We start from the raw sequence: 16,439 nt of genomic DNA, 5'->3' as shown, positions 1-16,439 counted from the left end.
GATGTTGGGCATAAAACACGTCACGTGCCGAGACTATCAGGATGGTATTTCGGTTAATTATTGAGGTTGTGATTAAGCAAATATCCTTTTAATGATTAATTAGAATACTATTTGGACAGTTTCTCACACGACATCTTTTCTAGCCGAATTTGGAAGTTGGCGGGCCACTATGTTGGAGACAGAGGTGGTATGGGGCATGATGATGACTGGCACAGGTGCAATACCTTGCACATCGAGGGTATGACAATGGTCGTGGCGTCTAGTGCTGCGTCAATTGGAGCAGGTGGTGGCCGGTCCGTGCTAGCGTCCCTTCGTGTGCACTGCCGAACGTAGGTTAGTTACACAACGGCGCAATGAGACAACTCGAACTCGAATACAAAGGAAGGAGAAGGAATGGGGAGGCGGGAGCTCGCTTCTCACCTTGCGTTGTCGCCGTCGGAGCTCAACAGCAAGGAGGGCGAATCCATGACGGTGTCGATCTGGTCCATTTGCAGCGGGAGGGGAGGGGAGGGACGGCTTCCAGCACGCCTGCTATTGCCTGCTGGCATGCGTGGTGCGTCGCGGCTGAGGTTGCTACTGTGCACAGCGTGGGCGGCCGCGCTGCTCTACGACGAGGGGCAGCGTGTCCAGGGGCAACCAGCTAGCGCGACCAGGGGTTGTGGCCCAGCCTCCAGGTGCAGGCGCGCAGCTCGTCCAGGCGGCCAGGGCAGCGCGGCCAGGTGAGGGAAGTGTCAGGCGTGGGCGTGCCGCCTAGCAGTTGGGGTGAGGGAGTTGAGCCATGGAGGACTAGCCACCAAGAGTCCAGGACTTTAGGGTTACGGAAATGTGACCGCATACTGGGATGGGGGCTGGGGCTGGGCCGGTTGGAACTTTTAGGCTGGGCCGATTGGAGTTAGTCAGGAACTTTCAGGCTATGCCGATTGGAGTTAAGTAAACTAAGCTTCAATACAAGTAAAGCCCATTTGGATGGGGGAGGGGGACCATCCCCGCCCCCACCATACCTAACGGGGAAACTTTTCTCCCATTAAATTCCCCACGGGGAAAAATTGATCCCATCCTCACCCTCTAATAGAGGAATTCCCCCTCGGGGAACAGGAATCGGGCCTTGTTGACATGCCTACCTTGGCATTGTATGCTCAGAACCTCTAACCTATTGGCCCAATGCTTCCGAGCCTTAGCCGACGCCACTAATTCAATATTTACCCTGTGTCCTGGACACCACCTCATACAAGTACTGCTTTTATCTTTTGCCAATTAATTGCCATCATAGGCTGATGCAGCTCTGCAAAATCTCATTCGGGGAACTAAACGCAGAAAAAGCTAAGGGAACTCGGGAACTTAGAAAAGGGGCCAACATGCATCAGCCTATGATGGCAATTGATTGGCAAAAGATAAAGGCAGTACCTATATGTGTTTAGTTCCTCGGAAGAGATTTTGTATAAGTAGACTGAGGGGAAGTAGGCTGAACAGAGTTATATTTGTTAAAAAGAAGAGTATTTGATTGGTTGTATCTGTTTCAACAGATCAAACTGAGTCTTTGTTTGGTTGACTGAATCTGACACCGTATGCATAGACGAAAGAGTTGAGATTATGATTGATTATTCGTATGAAAATAATTTTGTGACGCTGAAAAGTGAGTCCAGATGCAGAGGTTGTATCGATCAGATCAGGCTGTAGAGGAAAGCTCGAATATAGCTTCACCCCAATCCATAATAATACTATATATATTTACATCTATTGAACAAGACTGTAATAATATATAGACAATCCTTTTGGAGAGAATTCTATGTATACGCTAGACCAGAGCGGGAGAGCTCCATAGAACCAACCACACCTTTTTTATCCTCCCCAAAAGGTGAAAGCGACAACCTAATCTGAATATGCCTATAGTATAGTGTTAACCGGACGCCGTTATCAACGACCAGGACTCGTCGCTACCGTACTTTAGAGACAAGGCAACTCTTTCGTAAAGCAGCTGGCGAAGAAACAAAAGCCAGGCATGCACCCACTTGGCGATTAGCATGCAGCCATGCTAGTCCATACCGCGTGCTCCACTGGTAGTAGCTCGACGGCCGCCGCCGTAGACTCGGCGGAGGCAGAGGCACGTCAGAGTCCGGCACCGCACCGGGCAGTTTCCCTCCACCCCATGGTACGGCAGATTCTGAGAGCAACGGCTCTGCCTGCCGAGGCCGGTGGTTGGCACCACATGCTCAGGCAATAATGCCGCGCTCGCTCACATGACTCGTGAGACGGGGAGTTGCATCTTTACAGAACCAATCAAGACCCCATTCCTCTGTATCTGCTGGCTCTGCATCTAGGCATGGAGAGCCATCACCCAATCATGAACGGTGCAGCAATCTGACGCCACCGGACCGCGTCTTCTCTTCCCCACATCGGTTGTGCTCAGCCTTATCCGGTGGTTGCGCCCTGAATCATCTGCACTGCGGTTGGAATCAGCTGCAAGTTAGGTTGTTTGGCCGGGAGGTAAAGTGGAATGAGATAGGATTGTTTCTGATTTTAGAGATAGAATGGTTCTTTTTTTTTAGTTGAATGAATAAGATAAGTTTTTTTTATTTTGTTAGAGGAACGAGGGAGACGGATGAGAACGAAAATTATCAATTAATTATATCTTTTAATTTTAAAAAATAAACATTAATAATACACTAATCAATATGCACTAATACGTATTAATATTACTTTTGTCATAGTCATTATTAATTAATAATAAAATATGCTAATTAACTCTAATCATATTCTAATTAACTCATTAATTAGTATATTAACCTTACAAATTCTAACCTCATAGTAATATATATTAATAAGTAATACAAACATATTAAAATAGAGACCGCCATCCTCTGAACCAACCACACCATATGTCGCGCGTTATCCACGCTGCAGAGAACCTGGGCAGAAAGAAGTCCAGGACCCATCTCTGCGACTAGCTTGCTGGTGAAGGGGACACGGGAGTGACCAATAATTTCGCTGCGCAATCGCACTCCACGGCAGCAGGAGCACACCACACCAGGTGGATGGAGGGTTGGCGCCGCGCTTTCGTACGGCGACGGGCACGCTCGCCATCGCCATCGGCAGCGGCGCCGGCAACCACAACCCAACGCGTGGCGGCCTTTCATCGTCCTCTCCCATGTCCCGTGATGCCATGCCATCCCGCCGCATGTGACCTCCCAATCGTTCCGTGCGCTTTCGGTCCGTTGCTTCCTTTTCTTTCTGTTTTCTTTTGTCACTGCTAGTGCTGGTGGTACTAGTAGGTTTTTTTTTTTTTTGGGTGCCACGCCACTTTCATCGTGCGTGATTGCTTCTCAAACGTTTAGCACATGGAGCTAGAGGAGACACCTGGTGCACCTACTTCACCAGGTTGTGTTTGAGACTAACTCTAGTGGCGGATTAAGAGATACTAAGGTTTCGTTTGGTAGAGTTTTGGGAGCTAATTTCGCTCTGAAATCACTCTTAGCGCTGTCAAACGGGTTGGTCGGGGAGTGATTCCCCTCGAGAATCACTTCCCGTTTTGTATAGCGAGGTGGGAGTTGAAAAAACTAGCTTCCACCTAATTCTCAACTGATTCTCCTCGATTTCAACACAATATCCTCTCAGGAATCACTTCCATCACTAGCATACTAAATGATTTTACAAACAGAATCACTTTCACCACAGAATCACTCCCACCCTACTTCCACTACAGAATCACTCTCACCACAGAATCAGAGCTCTACCAAACAGCTCCTAAAGTCCTATTTGATGGGAGTATTACTCTAGCTTCTAGCTTTATATTAGATTTTAAATTTATAAATTAAGATAAAGTAATTTAAATCTTTATTTTTAGATTAAAATGGAAACAAAATAGCTCACATAAACACACTCAGTATATCCATAGCCCTATAAATTCCTAAAACTAGTAATATCTCGCTTCAAAAAAATTTGAGTTAGAACTCTATCAAATATACCCTAAGTAGGAGTACTCTTACTCTTTCTTTTTCTTATTCTTCTCCACTTTTATTTCTTTTTCCTTCTCTTCTTTCTCTTATATGAAAAAAATAGAGAGAGGGAAGGGCTCCCAAGTGATTCTGAGGTAGACGAGCTTAGCCCCATATGGATCCGCCGTTGGCTCCAGCAAGTATCTTCAGTGAATCCACCTCAGTTTTTTCCGCTTGTACATAGCACAAAGTAAACAAATAGTACATCGCATGTACCCACACAATTCCAATTTCCACACACGACAACAGGTGGGACACATCAGGGGTACCCGAGGCCACAATGTGCGTGCATATACGAACACTTGTACCATTTGAGTTGGGGAAAAACACCAGTAGTACCAGAATGAATGAAGTACAGACGAAAACGAAAGTAGCAGGCGGCTAATCGATTGCGAACCACACGATGAATAAAGAAGCTAGCCAGTAGATCATTTCCATGCAGTGACGTCGGCTTTGTGAAAGGCGATACGGACAGCTTATCCAGTGATAGGATTGCACATGCATGCACAACGGGGTAACATGGCGCAGTCGATTATTAACAATAATACTCTAACAATCAATAATCAGATCACAGATCGATGAGCATGGAAATGCCCAAATCGACCGGGAATAGACCGAAGGAACGACACGAGGCGTTTGACGGGACCATAAGCAGTCGGCTGCGGACTGCTAGTCAGGCTTGCGGTCATCTTAGAACCCCGGTTTCTAGAAGAAAATTTTATAAGATATTTTATTGTAAGAATTTTATAAAATTTTGATCTAAATTGTTATTTTCTGATGTAACGATTGATACGCGTAATTGAGAGGAAAAAATAAAACACGTTACATATACAAAAGTAGATCTTTATGTGAGACCGAATCTCATAGAATTTACCTCTCCGATTCTCCACTACTTACACACTGGATCACGGATCTCTTTTTCTTTATCCTCCTCCTCCTCTTCACTTATTCTTCCCTTTTCATACAAAAAATCTTCCTTTTTCATCCCCTCGATCGTAGGGATGCAAATATCCCCTTCGATCGTCCCGAGATAGCAAACCGAGATCAAAGAGCAGTGATCAGGCCAGGAGACTAGTCACCGCTCAGGAATTGATCAGCCAAGAAGATCTGCACGAATCACACACAAACCAGATCCAGCCCTGGACGTTAGTCGAGAGTAACCTCCAACAAAACTAGGAGCAAAAACAAATCGACAACAAGCAGGATCTTACTGCGAGAGACGTGGACGCCGGTGCCGGAGTAGCAGTCGGCGGCGGCGGTAGGACGTGGTCTGCCGTGGCCATGGGTTCGTCAGTGTATATACAGCGATCAAAATCGGTAATTTCTTCCTCCGAGCCATTTTAGAGTACGCGTCGAGTTGCATGGAAATCAAAGAGGCATTGCCTAGTTGCTCCGTTCATCCCCGTCACTTGTAACCTTCACTTGATGTCACCATGCACCCAGCTGGCTAAAAAGAACGTTTCACCAAAACAATTTGCAATTCAGTATGCTTAAGACGTGCCGACTTCGGATTACTACATCTTTGTCTCTAGCGTCTTTGGATCCATCAGTTTTCGTGGTTTAGTTCCTGATGCAGTACGCCACACCTTGATTATTAATTCGACGAATTGACCTGTCTCTGCACCTTATTTTTGCTACTATTTTCACATATTTCCTACAATCACAAATATTCTATGTTTTGGACAAAGGCTTGGTCTTCAAAACGTACATTTTATCACTATTTTTTTATTGAAATATGTTTACAAAATTTAATAAAATTATGATATTATAAAAGTGTATTTCAGGATAAATCTACTCGTATAATTTTTATGCTTATAATGTATATACTTTAAAAGATATTGATAGTTAAAACTTTAAAAGTTTTACGTTGTCTAAAATGTTGTGAAATTTTTATTGGAGGGAGTATATAACAATGATCAGTATATTCATCAGCATATCTTATAGTCATTTCAGCCAAGACCATCCTTAAAGGAGATCTGATATACTCTTGAGTCATAAAAGAGTATCATTTTAAATATCGACACGGTCACCTATACACTAATTTGACCATTAATTAGAAGTATATGCAAATTATAAAAAACTTGTAATATTTTAAAATTACTTTTCAAGAAAAATCTAGTAACTCTAATTAATGGAGTATAACATTTTCAGAAGTTTAATGTGAATATTCAAAAAGATATTAACTGCCAAAGTTTAAACATGTTAATTTTACGCAACCCAAACCAATACTCTTTTATGACTAGAATAACCTAGTATTAGCAAATCACAACACATACCAATTCAATAAACTCGCAATTTAGGGCCTACTTAATTCGCGCTTAAGTTCACGCTTCCAAAAAAAAAAAGAACTCACAGTTTACCCAGCTTGTTTATTCCAGTAATCTAGCCATAAACAACCCACTAACGTAGCATGGTTTACACGTTGAACCTCTCCCTGCTCACCCTCCGAATAATTTATTCACCCCAGCAGGCCATGTCCAATCACCGACGCGGCGCCCACAGAAAATCCTGTGTACGCACACCAGCCCACAGAAAATCCGGTCGACGCACACCGGCCGTTTAGAAATGGCGACACAAAATCTCTTTATGAATGAATTATTAAATTTATTCTCTTTACAACGAGAAGATTCTCTTTTCACTTTACGAATCTTTTTAAAAAGAAACTCTTAAAAAAATAAGAATAAAAAAGAAAATAAAAAATAAAGAGATTAAAAAAAGAATTTAGGAAAATAACGAAATAAAATGAAAATAGTTAGAATGGTCTTCCCCCGCCACACCGCGTACCAGTCCCCGTCCGCCCCACCCACCCCAGCCTCAGACGACCCGACCGGCGACCATCCCGCGGCCCCGCCCCGCGCCTCGCTTGGCTATAAACACCCGCCCCCTCTCACACCCCACCGGCCACCGCGGCACGGCAGCCGAAAGCCACCCGAATTCACGCCCGAGCAAGCGAGCCAACGCCAAGGTGAGAACACGAACACGAGAAAAGCTAGCTCTCGGATCTGTGGCGCTGAATTGCGTTGCGTGAAGCGAACGCTGGTGAACGGTAAAGCTGATTGCTTTATTGCTGTGTGTGTGTTCCAGGGGTGAGTTGAGTAGAGGAGGATGAGCACCATGGCCATGGCATCGTCGTCGCTGAACCCGAACGCGCCGCTCTTCATCCCGGCGGCGTACCGGCAGGTGGAGGACTTCTCGCCCGAGTGGTGGGAGCTCGTCAAGACCACCGCCTGGTTCCGCGACCACTGGTTCCGCCAGCACCAGCTCCACGAGGAGGAGTACGCCGCCGCGCTCGCCCTCCCCGACGACGTCGACGTCGCGGCGCTCCTCCCCGACGACTCCTTCGACCTCCTCGACATGGTCGACACCGACGACCTCTTCTACGCCCCCGACCACCACCACCACCAGAAACCAGCGTCCGTGTTCGGCGGTGACGCGGACGCGGTGCTCAGGACGCTGAGCCTCGACTCGCCGAGGGCCGTCGGCGCGGGGACGCCGCGTGCTCTGCGGGAGCAGCAGCGGATGTACGCTGACAAGCCGTTGCAGTACGTCGGCGCCAACGGCGGCGCACTCCGCGTCATCCACCAGCCCCGCTAGAGCCTTCTTGGCGAGCGACGATGGCTGCTGCCGCTTCTGTGTAGTGTAACCTTCGAGTCTAGTCTGTTTCTGTGCATACAACTAAAAGAGAGAGGGCATGCAGAATCAAAGGCGCCTAGTGCTCTCTTCGTTGCTTCTTGTGTTCAGTTCAGGTCGATCGATCTGTGTTAGAAAAAAAGCAAGCAAAAGAAAAAAACATGGCGTGTTGTAGAATCATGTACTACTCCTCTCTTTGTTCATGTTGGATATAAGATGGCAAGCAGTCTAATGTTAGAACTCTTCACCAGGTGCTTCTTCTTCCTTCATCTTTATCCTGTGTTTGAAAAGTGTGCACTGATTCCGAGTCTGAAAATGTCTTCTCCGACTGTGATGGTGGTGATTTTTCTTGACTGACTTCTCCCTTTGACAATGTCATCAGAGATTAATCACAAGCAGTTGATCAAGAAAGATGGTGCGATTGATTTGGATCACCAGTTCTTGGGAGAAGATGGTGATGAGTAATGAGTGATGGTGCACAAGGAGGTATGAGTATCATCGAGTCTCTGAAAGACGGCAGTGCGTAGCTGTTCAAAAGGGAATTGAAAGCTCCATTGGATAGATCATGTGCCGGCATTTCAAGCAAATGACTGCTCTAGAAATTACCCTTGAAGGAGCAAGCTGTATGTATAATGAATAAGAAGTAGATGCTAGACGGAAACTGCTCCAAAATTGATCTCCGCAGGATGGAATTCTCCGTAGGTATTGATTATCGGATTTCACTCTGCCTAAGGTTGCCTTGCCTATTTCAGGTCTCTTCACTCTGCCTCACTTTATTCAAATTTTCCTTCATCTTTTATCAAATGCAGATGGCACTGAGTTGTTAAGATGCTACATGGAGCCAAGCAGCAGCACAAGCTACTTCCAGATGTCCTTTTTGAATGGCTAGCGGTCTGCATCTACGGAGAAGAAAAACAAAAATAGAATCGAGCGTTCAAAGTATTATGGAAATAGAAGTCATATAAAGTACTGATGAACCACTGAATTTCGCCTACTTGACAATGCCACAAAGCTAAAATGATAATAAACAAGAAACCAGTGACTGCCACAATTGCATTGTCATGTTATCACCAATGCTAACTATACTAATTATGGTGTGGCACGCCGACAGACCTATATGACTAGTGAAATATTTGTTTCGGTTTCACCTACTCCATATAGAGGCCAAAATTTTTGTGGGCGCGGAAAATGTATTTGTAAAACAGAACAAGAATGTCAGATGGCATAGAACCAAGTATAGCACATTTCCTTGATGTTCCTCGTCTAGGTCTGTTGGGCAGAACTCTAAGTTCAAGAATTTTTGGAATTACATATTTCTAACTTAGAAATTGGTTGAGTTGAAGTTAGCATCAAAAGTGTTTGAATGAGCTATTTTATTTCTATTTTAATTTAAAAATAGAGATTTAAACTATTTTATTTTAACCTACAAACTCAAAATCTGATATAAAATTAAGATCTAAAACCCTACCAAACAAGATCTAAAATAGGATTCCATAACAAGGATATGACACCTCGAAAAGGAAATGAAAAGGAAATGCCTTAAGCTTTCCAAGCATCGGCATGGGCATAATGATGCTTGCAAGGCACTGGCACTAGCTAACCACTCCCTGCAACTCTTGACACAATCTCAGAGAAGATATGGCACATGGCCATGCCGACGCTTATGTCTTCTCTCCACCCAATCAAGAACACTATTTTATGACATGCAAGTAATCACAACCATTCCACCACTTGTCATTCCACCCATCGCAAGAACATCACCTTGAGGCACCACATCATAAGCAAACTCTAGGGGTGACATGATTAGCATCTCATGATTACTTTGCTGGCCATACAATGATGAGCAGTTTAATTTAACAAAACCTCAAAATGGGCTGAACAAAAAGTCCCCCTCTCGCTATGTAACCAAGCATATAAATAAGCACAGGCAACCAGGGTACTTAACACAATACTCTGCGGTTACTCGGCAGCTACATTAACAGGACGATAGTTAGGCAGTATATTTGGCTGTTTAAGCAATAAGGATGGGCTAATCGACACCGCAGTACTTTCAGGCTTATATTTGTTTGTAGAACAGGACATATGCTTGGTCATGCAAGACCTCGTTCACACCAACAGGCTTGACAGTATCATCATCGAATCGGAGCCACTGCCCACTGGAATGCTTGGCATGAGCAGTGTAATGCCCCCTGCACGGGTCCCTCCCATGATGAGTGATGGTTCCAACAAGCTCATATCTTCTACCCTGCATACAATGAAGACGAACTGTTAGATCAAGTGATCCAGGAGTAATCAAGAAACAACTGTAATGTCGTTTTCATCTGTGTTAAGGTCACATAAATTTGCACCACACACTGTCACCCTAAGAAATGCTGATGGCTGTACAAACTTAATACATGCTTAAAGATACAGATCCTAAATGTCCAACGATTAGGGCAAAGAAAGCAAATAGAGAGATAAAACAAAACATGCCTGCACATGCAAACCATCGACCAAATAGAAATATAACAACAAATATTTGAGAAGACATTTATAAAAGCATATCTGGCAAATTATCACCTCCGATGACGGTGAGGTCAGCAGATCCCGACTAAGAACAAGTTGGAGAGGGAAGTGGAGTGGCTTATAGACTTTGGTACTTCCATGGTTTCCATAACTGAACCTCTTCAAGTGCAGTATCATTATCTTTGAAAGTGTGTGTATCTTGAATGATTTTCTAGCCGTCACCAAACCAGCCTGCAAGATCAAGTTTGATACATTGTAATTACAGTAAGGTAATAACTGCATCCATTTTACGAAAGAAGAGTTATTATGGCACTGAAGATAAATAAGATGTAGAGAAGTATAATTCAACATAACTTCAACTTGTAGCAACTTCAGGTGAAGACAAACAATCAAACAGAAAAAAGGGTAACTGACAAGGCATATACCCAGCTCTTTGTAAGAAAAATGTAAATATTCACATCTTCAAGAGAAAGGAAACCAACCAAAATTAAGGCATTCTGAAAATGCATCAAAAGATAAAAACAAATCAGATGCTGCCTTTGACGATTTGGACCTCACAAGCAGTCTCATAAGCAAATGCATTGCATGTAAAATTCATTGGCGTTATTGCAAAAGGGACACTGTCACCTCTATGTCAAATAACACTCAAATCAATGTAACCAATCCACAAAAGATCATAAAATAACACTTAAAAGAACGAAAACACTTCACAAAATGGATGGTGTCACTTTTATCATGTGCACCAAAATTCAAAGTCAAATTGCTGATGCAAATTTCAACAAACTAGTTACCTTTCCAGCAGCTGTTCTGTATCCCTCCAAAGACTCAGGAGCAGAAAACAGATGAAGTGCGTCGTCAAGCGTCTGAACAGCATCGGGGAATATATCAAGATGGAGCAGCAGGAACGGCTGAACAGTGGCTGACGGTTTGTTACCTGACAGATGAAAGAATAGTAATCAATACACACGACACTAAGAGGGTTGACACGAAACCACAGAAGTGGGCTTACTCAAGCATAGGTTTCACCCTATGGTCAATAATATATCCAACAATGCTTAATCGTGACATCATATTCCAGTGGAGGAAATAACAAGTGTTTGCATGGAACTCTTTTACCTTACAGGTTTCATATAGGAGCAGTCCTCAGACCATAATATGGAAGAACTAATCAATATATGACCTTAATGAGATGATTAATTTATGAGTGGCAATATACGTTCATTATCCGCTAAAGTTCAATGGCAAAGACATCAACGATGCAGAATTGTGGCAACATTGATAAGCAAGCTTACATGACACATGAATATTTCTAGATTTTTATTAATTCTAGTAAAGATCCAACACAAGCAGGTACTTTTTTTATTTACAACACTTATGGATGATCTTAAAACCTCATTTATTGTACAAGCTAATGGCCCTGATCAGGTTGGGCATAGGCTAAAAAAGCATTGACAACATGGGCATCAGGGGCAAAAGGTGATAAAAATGTGATCAACAGGTAAAGTTGTTTAACAAACATTAAACAGCCTGATAAAGCAGTAGAGTGACCTGGATTACAAAATAATTTCTAAAATTATTTTCATGGGAACATCACAAAAACATAATAAATCAAGCACAACTTTCCACAAAAGTGATGAACAAATCTTTTGAAGAGACATATCCAGTTCATTATGTGTTTTTTTTACAAACAAGTGTATTATCCTCCGGGCAAAAAATTTACCTGCAGCTTTCACAACACTCTGTAGCTGACCTCCAAAAATAGCACTTAGCTCAGAGGGAACAAAACTCTGAGTTCTAATTATTGAAGATTTGTTCTTTCGTCCAACTGTCTCCCAAGCATCATCATCAGCAGAAGAAACAACCATACCCTCCTTTGAATTTGAACCATTGCCATTAAGCTTCAACAGTTCATCATGCATTCTATCCATGGCAAAACTTAAAAACTCTTGAGCATCTTCTTGCCTGCAGAAGCATACCATCACAAACTGAAACAAGAAGCTTCATTGCGAGAGAGGTAACAATTTATACTGGGCATTTACAGATACGCAAAAAGAAGTCGACAGATAACAGCATGCACACTGTCTATACATGATGTAATGCAGAGAACTACTTTGTCTGGATAAACTTGATAACAAAGACAATGGCCATGGTCGGTACATGATTCGCCGGTAGACCCCAACCCAGCAGCTTCAAAATACGGCATTGTTCAGGAGCCTTTGAAAATGATCATATGACCATTATTGTAAGCATCCGTTCTGACTTTAATATGCTTAATTTGGTTCCCCATAGAGAACAATCAAGATATGATAGCACTAACAGGATCAGCTAAACATGTAGCGATGTGTGCTAATCCAAATCTTGCTAATTGGTAGACTTGATCAGATCAAAAAGCCTTGACAGAAAAGAATGATTGGTCGATTGCAATACTCAGCTAGCAGCCACAATAGCCAAACTATCAGCACCCACAACTTAATGAGTATTACTTCCTCACAAGAAAAGGCATGCCCAAGAACAGCACCAGCCAGCACTTACCTTGGCCGAGCAGATGTTCCAGCTGGCACATCTGGAGTAAAATTTCTGAGAACACGATCAAACATGGCAGGATTCAATGGTTTTGCAGCAACCATAACAGCCTTCTCATTTTTCTTCATAACTGACTCGTCAAGCACATCAAATTGAGAGATGAACTCAACAAATGCATTCAGAGTTGGGTAGCCAACCTAAAATGAAAGAACTAGTCAGAACAAAGGCAACGGAATAAGCACCAAAATTACAAACTGATTTTCTTAGGTAGCAGTACCTTAGGTATACTTCGATTCCTCAGGTCCTGTAAAAGTTGGACAAAAGGCGAGCACGAAAGCAACGCCTGCAAAGTCGCATTTAGGAAGCAAATATTTCCTGTGTTCTTCAAACCATGAGGAAGCAAGGGCATGTTCAGAGAGGCTTTCTTATTTAAGCTTGTGACTGCCTCATCTGCTGGAGCTGCAACGATAGGTGTATCAACAAATAGGCTTCCATTTTCGGTTATTTCCTTATCCAAATTGCTGCTTTGAGTGCATTTGATTGACGCTGCAAGTGGTGCTGTACTGCTGATGTTTTTGACAGGCACAACTGATGGAACCACAGCCCCAGTCTCCTTTACATTCTCAAAGACGCCATTATTAGGAGAAACATTGGTTATGGGGCATCCATTGGTCAGCAATTGTCCACCATTTGGTAAGCTTGATCTTACAGTTTCCTTTGTATTGCTGCACGCAGTCTCCTTGACAATCACTCCATCCTGGCCATCGGTTGATTTTGCAGGAAGAACAACACCTCTAATAATAGGACTTGACACTTTCTGTAAACTTAGCACTGAAAGATTCAGTGAGCCAAACTGGATCTCGGGTAGTTCCCATGTTTTCCTCACACTTTTAGTAGGACTTTCGGTTTCGGGAGGATGACCCTGGAACAACTTAGTCTCGTCCTCCGTAAACGACCCAAATAGCAAGACCTGCATTACACACATAAGCAACTATAACAAGGCAGGATTACTAGGACAACTTTGATTGTTAACATAAATCGTGTCCCATCAAAGCAACTACTATGTATCAAAATATCTGTATTAGGGAAATTTTAGTTTCAACTTCGAATTACACTTGAACTAACGCGATCATCCCACAAAGGCACATACTCCGCATACCCAAAAGCAACGACATTTTAAGCACCGATCAACTACTTAAAATAGAGTCGATAATGTATGACCCATGCAATCTAGTACCGCGGGTATGCTTCACACACACGTAGTAGCATTAAATCAGCAGGTCTAGTACTCCAAAACCCCAGCAATCAACTCCAGTCGCACCCCAACCATCAACCACCCCGCACGCTTTAATGCGCCACGCCATGGGAGCAGGACGAGAAGTATAGACAGTTAAACCACGCAACTGCAACGCGCAGCCGATGCCAATGCAAGCACATGGGCGGACGGATTGATGGATATACCTTGTCGCCGCCGCCGCCGCCGCCGCTCATCTCGGCTGCGGTGAGGAAACCAAGTGCTGGACGCCGGAACCGGCCTCTCGGGGGACCTCTTGGGTGCTCTGCTGCGACCAGGGCCAGAGGAAGCCGAGGCGGCAGGTGGGAGACATCAAAGGATTCGGCGGCGGGCGGCGCCGAGGGGGTGGCCGCGCGACCGGCTGCACGGCGCGGCGCGGCGCGGAGGGAGGGGTCACTCGGCAGCTTGGCCGGCGTGTCGGGGGCCGAGGGGAGAAGCGGCGCGCGCGGCGGAGACGGGCGGAGACGAGGCGTAGGGTTTGGGGACTGGAGAGGGGAGGGAGGGGGGGTTGGGAGTTGGGACGGGAGGAAGGAGCCGGACCGCCGGTTGCTTGGGTTGGTGTATATGCTGGCGACTCGTGGGCTGGGCTGGGCTGGGCTCGGATTATTGGCTCGACGGGGTGGGCGCCTGCGGGAGTCGAATTGTTATTGTGTATTTTTCTTTTAAAAAAAAAGATAAATTCAAGATGTCATCAACACAACGATAATGAACATGGCAAATTAGTTAGTGGTAAATTATAGAATTTCAAAAAAAATGTTTTAAAAAAGATGAAATAATTGTGTTTTTAAAAATCGCACTTCCTTGTTTTTTTACATTGCGGATGGATGCAGTATTATACTAGTATTAGTGTTTGGGTAGATTTGTTTTTCTGAAGGTACGAGATCTGTATTAATTAGTAAGCATGCATGTAAAATTCATGTAAGTATAAAATTAAATTTGATAATGTTGCAAAGGTAGTCAAAACTTTTGACGAAAATATTGTATGGAAAATAGAGCAACCAAACCATCCCTTTTAGTAGACAAATGTCAAAGCCGAAAGCATCATTAATAAACAACAAACCGATGTAACCTAGGTACATATCTATTTACATTTCACCCAAGACGTGCTATGCAGTGACATGCATGTAAGAGAAAATGATTGGCGGGTAAGCCTGCTCCATAAATTAACTTATGTAAATAAGAATCAAATATAGTACTGAAAATCTGGATATCAAAGATGGAATATACATATCACCTTTCTATTTACCTTATAAATAGGCTTAATTTTATATACCAACATTTTAACATTTGTAAATTGCAATTACTTTCAGCCGACTTCACCGTATGTATATACAAAATCTATGAAGAGCTAATCCATGTTGCCGAATGAATATTTAAAATATCATACACAGCTATAAAAATAATTCTTAGTACTCACTCATGTGAAATATAGTAGAAAATTTGCCAGGAGAAATCCAAAAACGGAAAGTTTAGCTGATTAACTATGTGCATACACAATGAAAGTAGAACAACTTGTTTTTGCCGTGCGCCTGTGAGCTCGGTGTGCATGGGAATCCAAAAACGGAAAGTTTAGCTGATGATATTAGTCATGTAACCAAATGTGGGTGTGAGGGCCGCGTGCCGTGCGCCTGTGAGCTCGGTGTGCATCGGAATCCAAAAACAGAAAGTTTAGCTGATGATATTAGTCATGTAACCAAATGTGGGTGTGAGGGCCGCGAGCCGAGATGCAAGCACATTGCCGTGCGTCTGTTTGTTTCAATTTGTTTCCGATTTTTATTTATTTCTAAAAAATGGTTTTTGAGAAGTCAGAAGTCTATTTTTAGAAAATAAATTAGAAGCTGACAAGCTAGTTGAGTGTAACTTTTTTTTAAAAATAGTGTGATGAGAAGCTAAAAATTATTATAAAATACAACCGCTAAAATCTAAAAATAGCCTTTTAAAAAAAACAAAAATATAATTTTTCAGAAAAACCAAAAATAGAAATCGAAACAAACAGACATTGAGACATGCATGTACATGCGTTACCACGAACCTATTGATATGCATCGCAAAAACTATCTTACATAGTGGTCTCTATATTTGTTGCTTGCAATTCTATTTTCTGAAATTCGTTTTGGTTTTGTCTTTAGAACATCCAGGATCCTTGCTGGAAAAACACAACGAACTTAAATTTTTGTTTTGTTTTGGAACCTTCTTGATTCTTAAAATCGGAACTTTGAAACTTCTTCTTAAACATGCTATGTACTCGATTGGAAACATGAATCTTTACACAGGCTAACTCGTAAATTCAAGGCTGTCAAAGTCCTAAAAAGAAACCAGCTTGCCAACGTGAAATTTGGTCGAAGCTCTGTTGAAACATGAATTATGACCTTCAAAGAAGGAGCTTGATTTGAAATTTGAAAGTTGCATCAGCTAAAACATGATTCGTGAATGTTAAGTTAGGTGCTGATTGTTTTTGCTATGAGTTTTACAATTTAGATTTTGTAAAAAAGTTT

The 16,439-nt window shown here is 43.0% G+C and overlaps 2 protein-coding genes across 2 annotated transcripts; one reads left to right on the top strand and one right to left on the bottom strand.

Moving 5' to 3' along the window:
* Positions 1-6,813: 6,813 nt before the first annotated feature.
* Positions 6,814-7,872, top strand: LOC133891620 (protein EARLY RESPONSIVE TO DEHYDRATION 15-like). The gene is made up of 2 exons (XM_062332348.1): positions 6,814-6,957; positions 7,077-7,872. The coding sequence occupies exon 2, from the start codon at positions 7,098-7,100 to the stop codon at positions 7,584-7,586; it is 489 nt and encodes a 162-aa protein (XP_062188332.1). The 5' UTR covers positions 6,814-6,957; positions 7,077-7,097; the 3' UTR covers positions 7,587-7,872.
* Positions 7,873-9,405: 1,533 nt separating this feature from the next.
* On the bottom strand, positions 9,406-14,491 carry LOC133891619 (ubiquitin carboxyl-terminal hydrolase 24-like). Its single transcript, XM_062332347.1, has 7 exons — positions 14,112-14,491; positions 12,928-13,620; positions 12,660-12,847; positions 11,848-12,089; positions 10,919-11,061; positions 10,182-10,358; positions 9,406-9,867 (listed from the first exon to the last, which is right to left on the bottom strand). The coding sequence occupies exons 1-7, from the start codon at positions 14,139-14,141 to the stop codon at positions 9,679-9,681; spliced, it is 1,662 nt and encodes a 553-aa protein (XP_062188331.1). The 5' UTR covers positions 14,142-14,491; the 3' UTR covers positions 9,406-9,678.
* Between the last annotated feature and the right edge of the window lie 1,948 nt (positions 14,492-16,439).

This window comes from Phragmites australis, chromosome 14, assembly GCF_958298935.1.
Source record: "Phragmites australis chromosome 14, lpPhrAust1.1, whole genome shotgun sequence".
Classification (NCBI taxonomy): Eukaryota; Viridiplantae; Streptophyta; class Magnoliopsida; order Poales; family Poaceae; genus Phragmites; species Phragmites australis.
This window is presented reverse-complemented; position numbering and strand designations above follow the sequence as displayed.

Coding starts and splice junctions, on each gene's coding strand:
- LOC133891620 (XM_062332348.1), top strand. CDS start 7,098: ATGAGCACCATGGCCATGGCATCGTCGTCGCTGAACCCGAACGCGCCG.
- LOC133891619 (XM_062332347.1), bottom strand. CDS start 14,141: ATGAGCGGCGGCGGCGGCGGCGGCGACAAG. Junction 10,359..10,918: donor ACAGAACAGCTGCTGGAAAG/GTAACTAGTTTG, acceptor TTGATCTTGCAG/GCTGGTTTGGTGACGGCTAG. Junction 9,868..10,181: donor TGACCTCACCGTCATCGGAG/GTGATAATTTGC, acceptor CATTGTATGCAG/GGTAGAAGATATGAGCTTGT.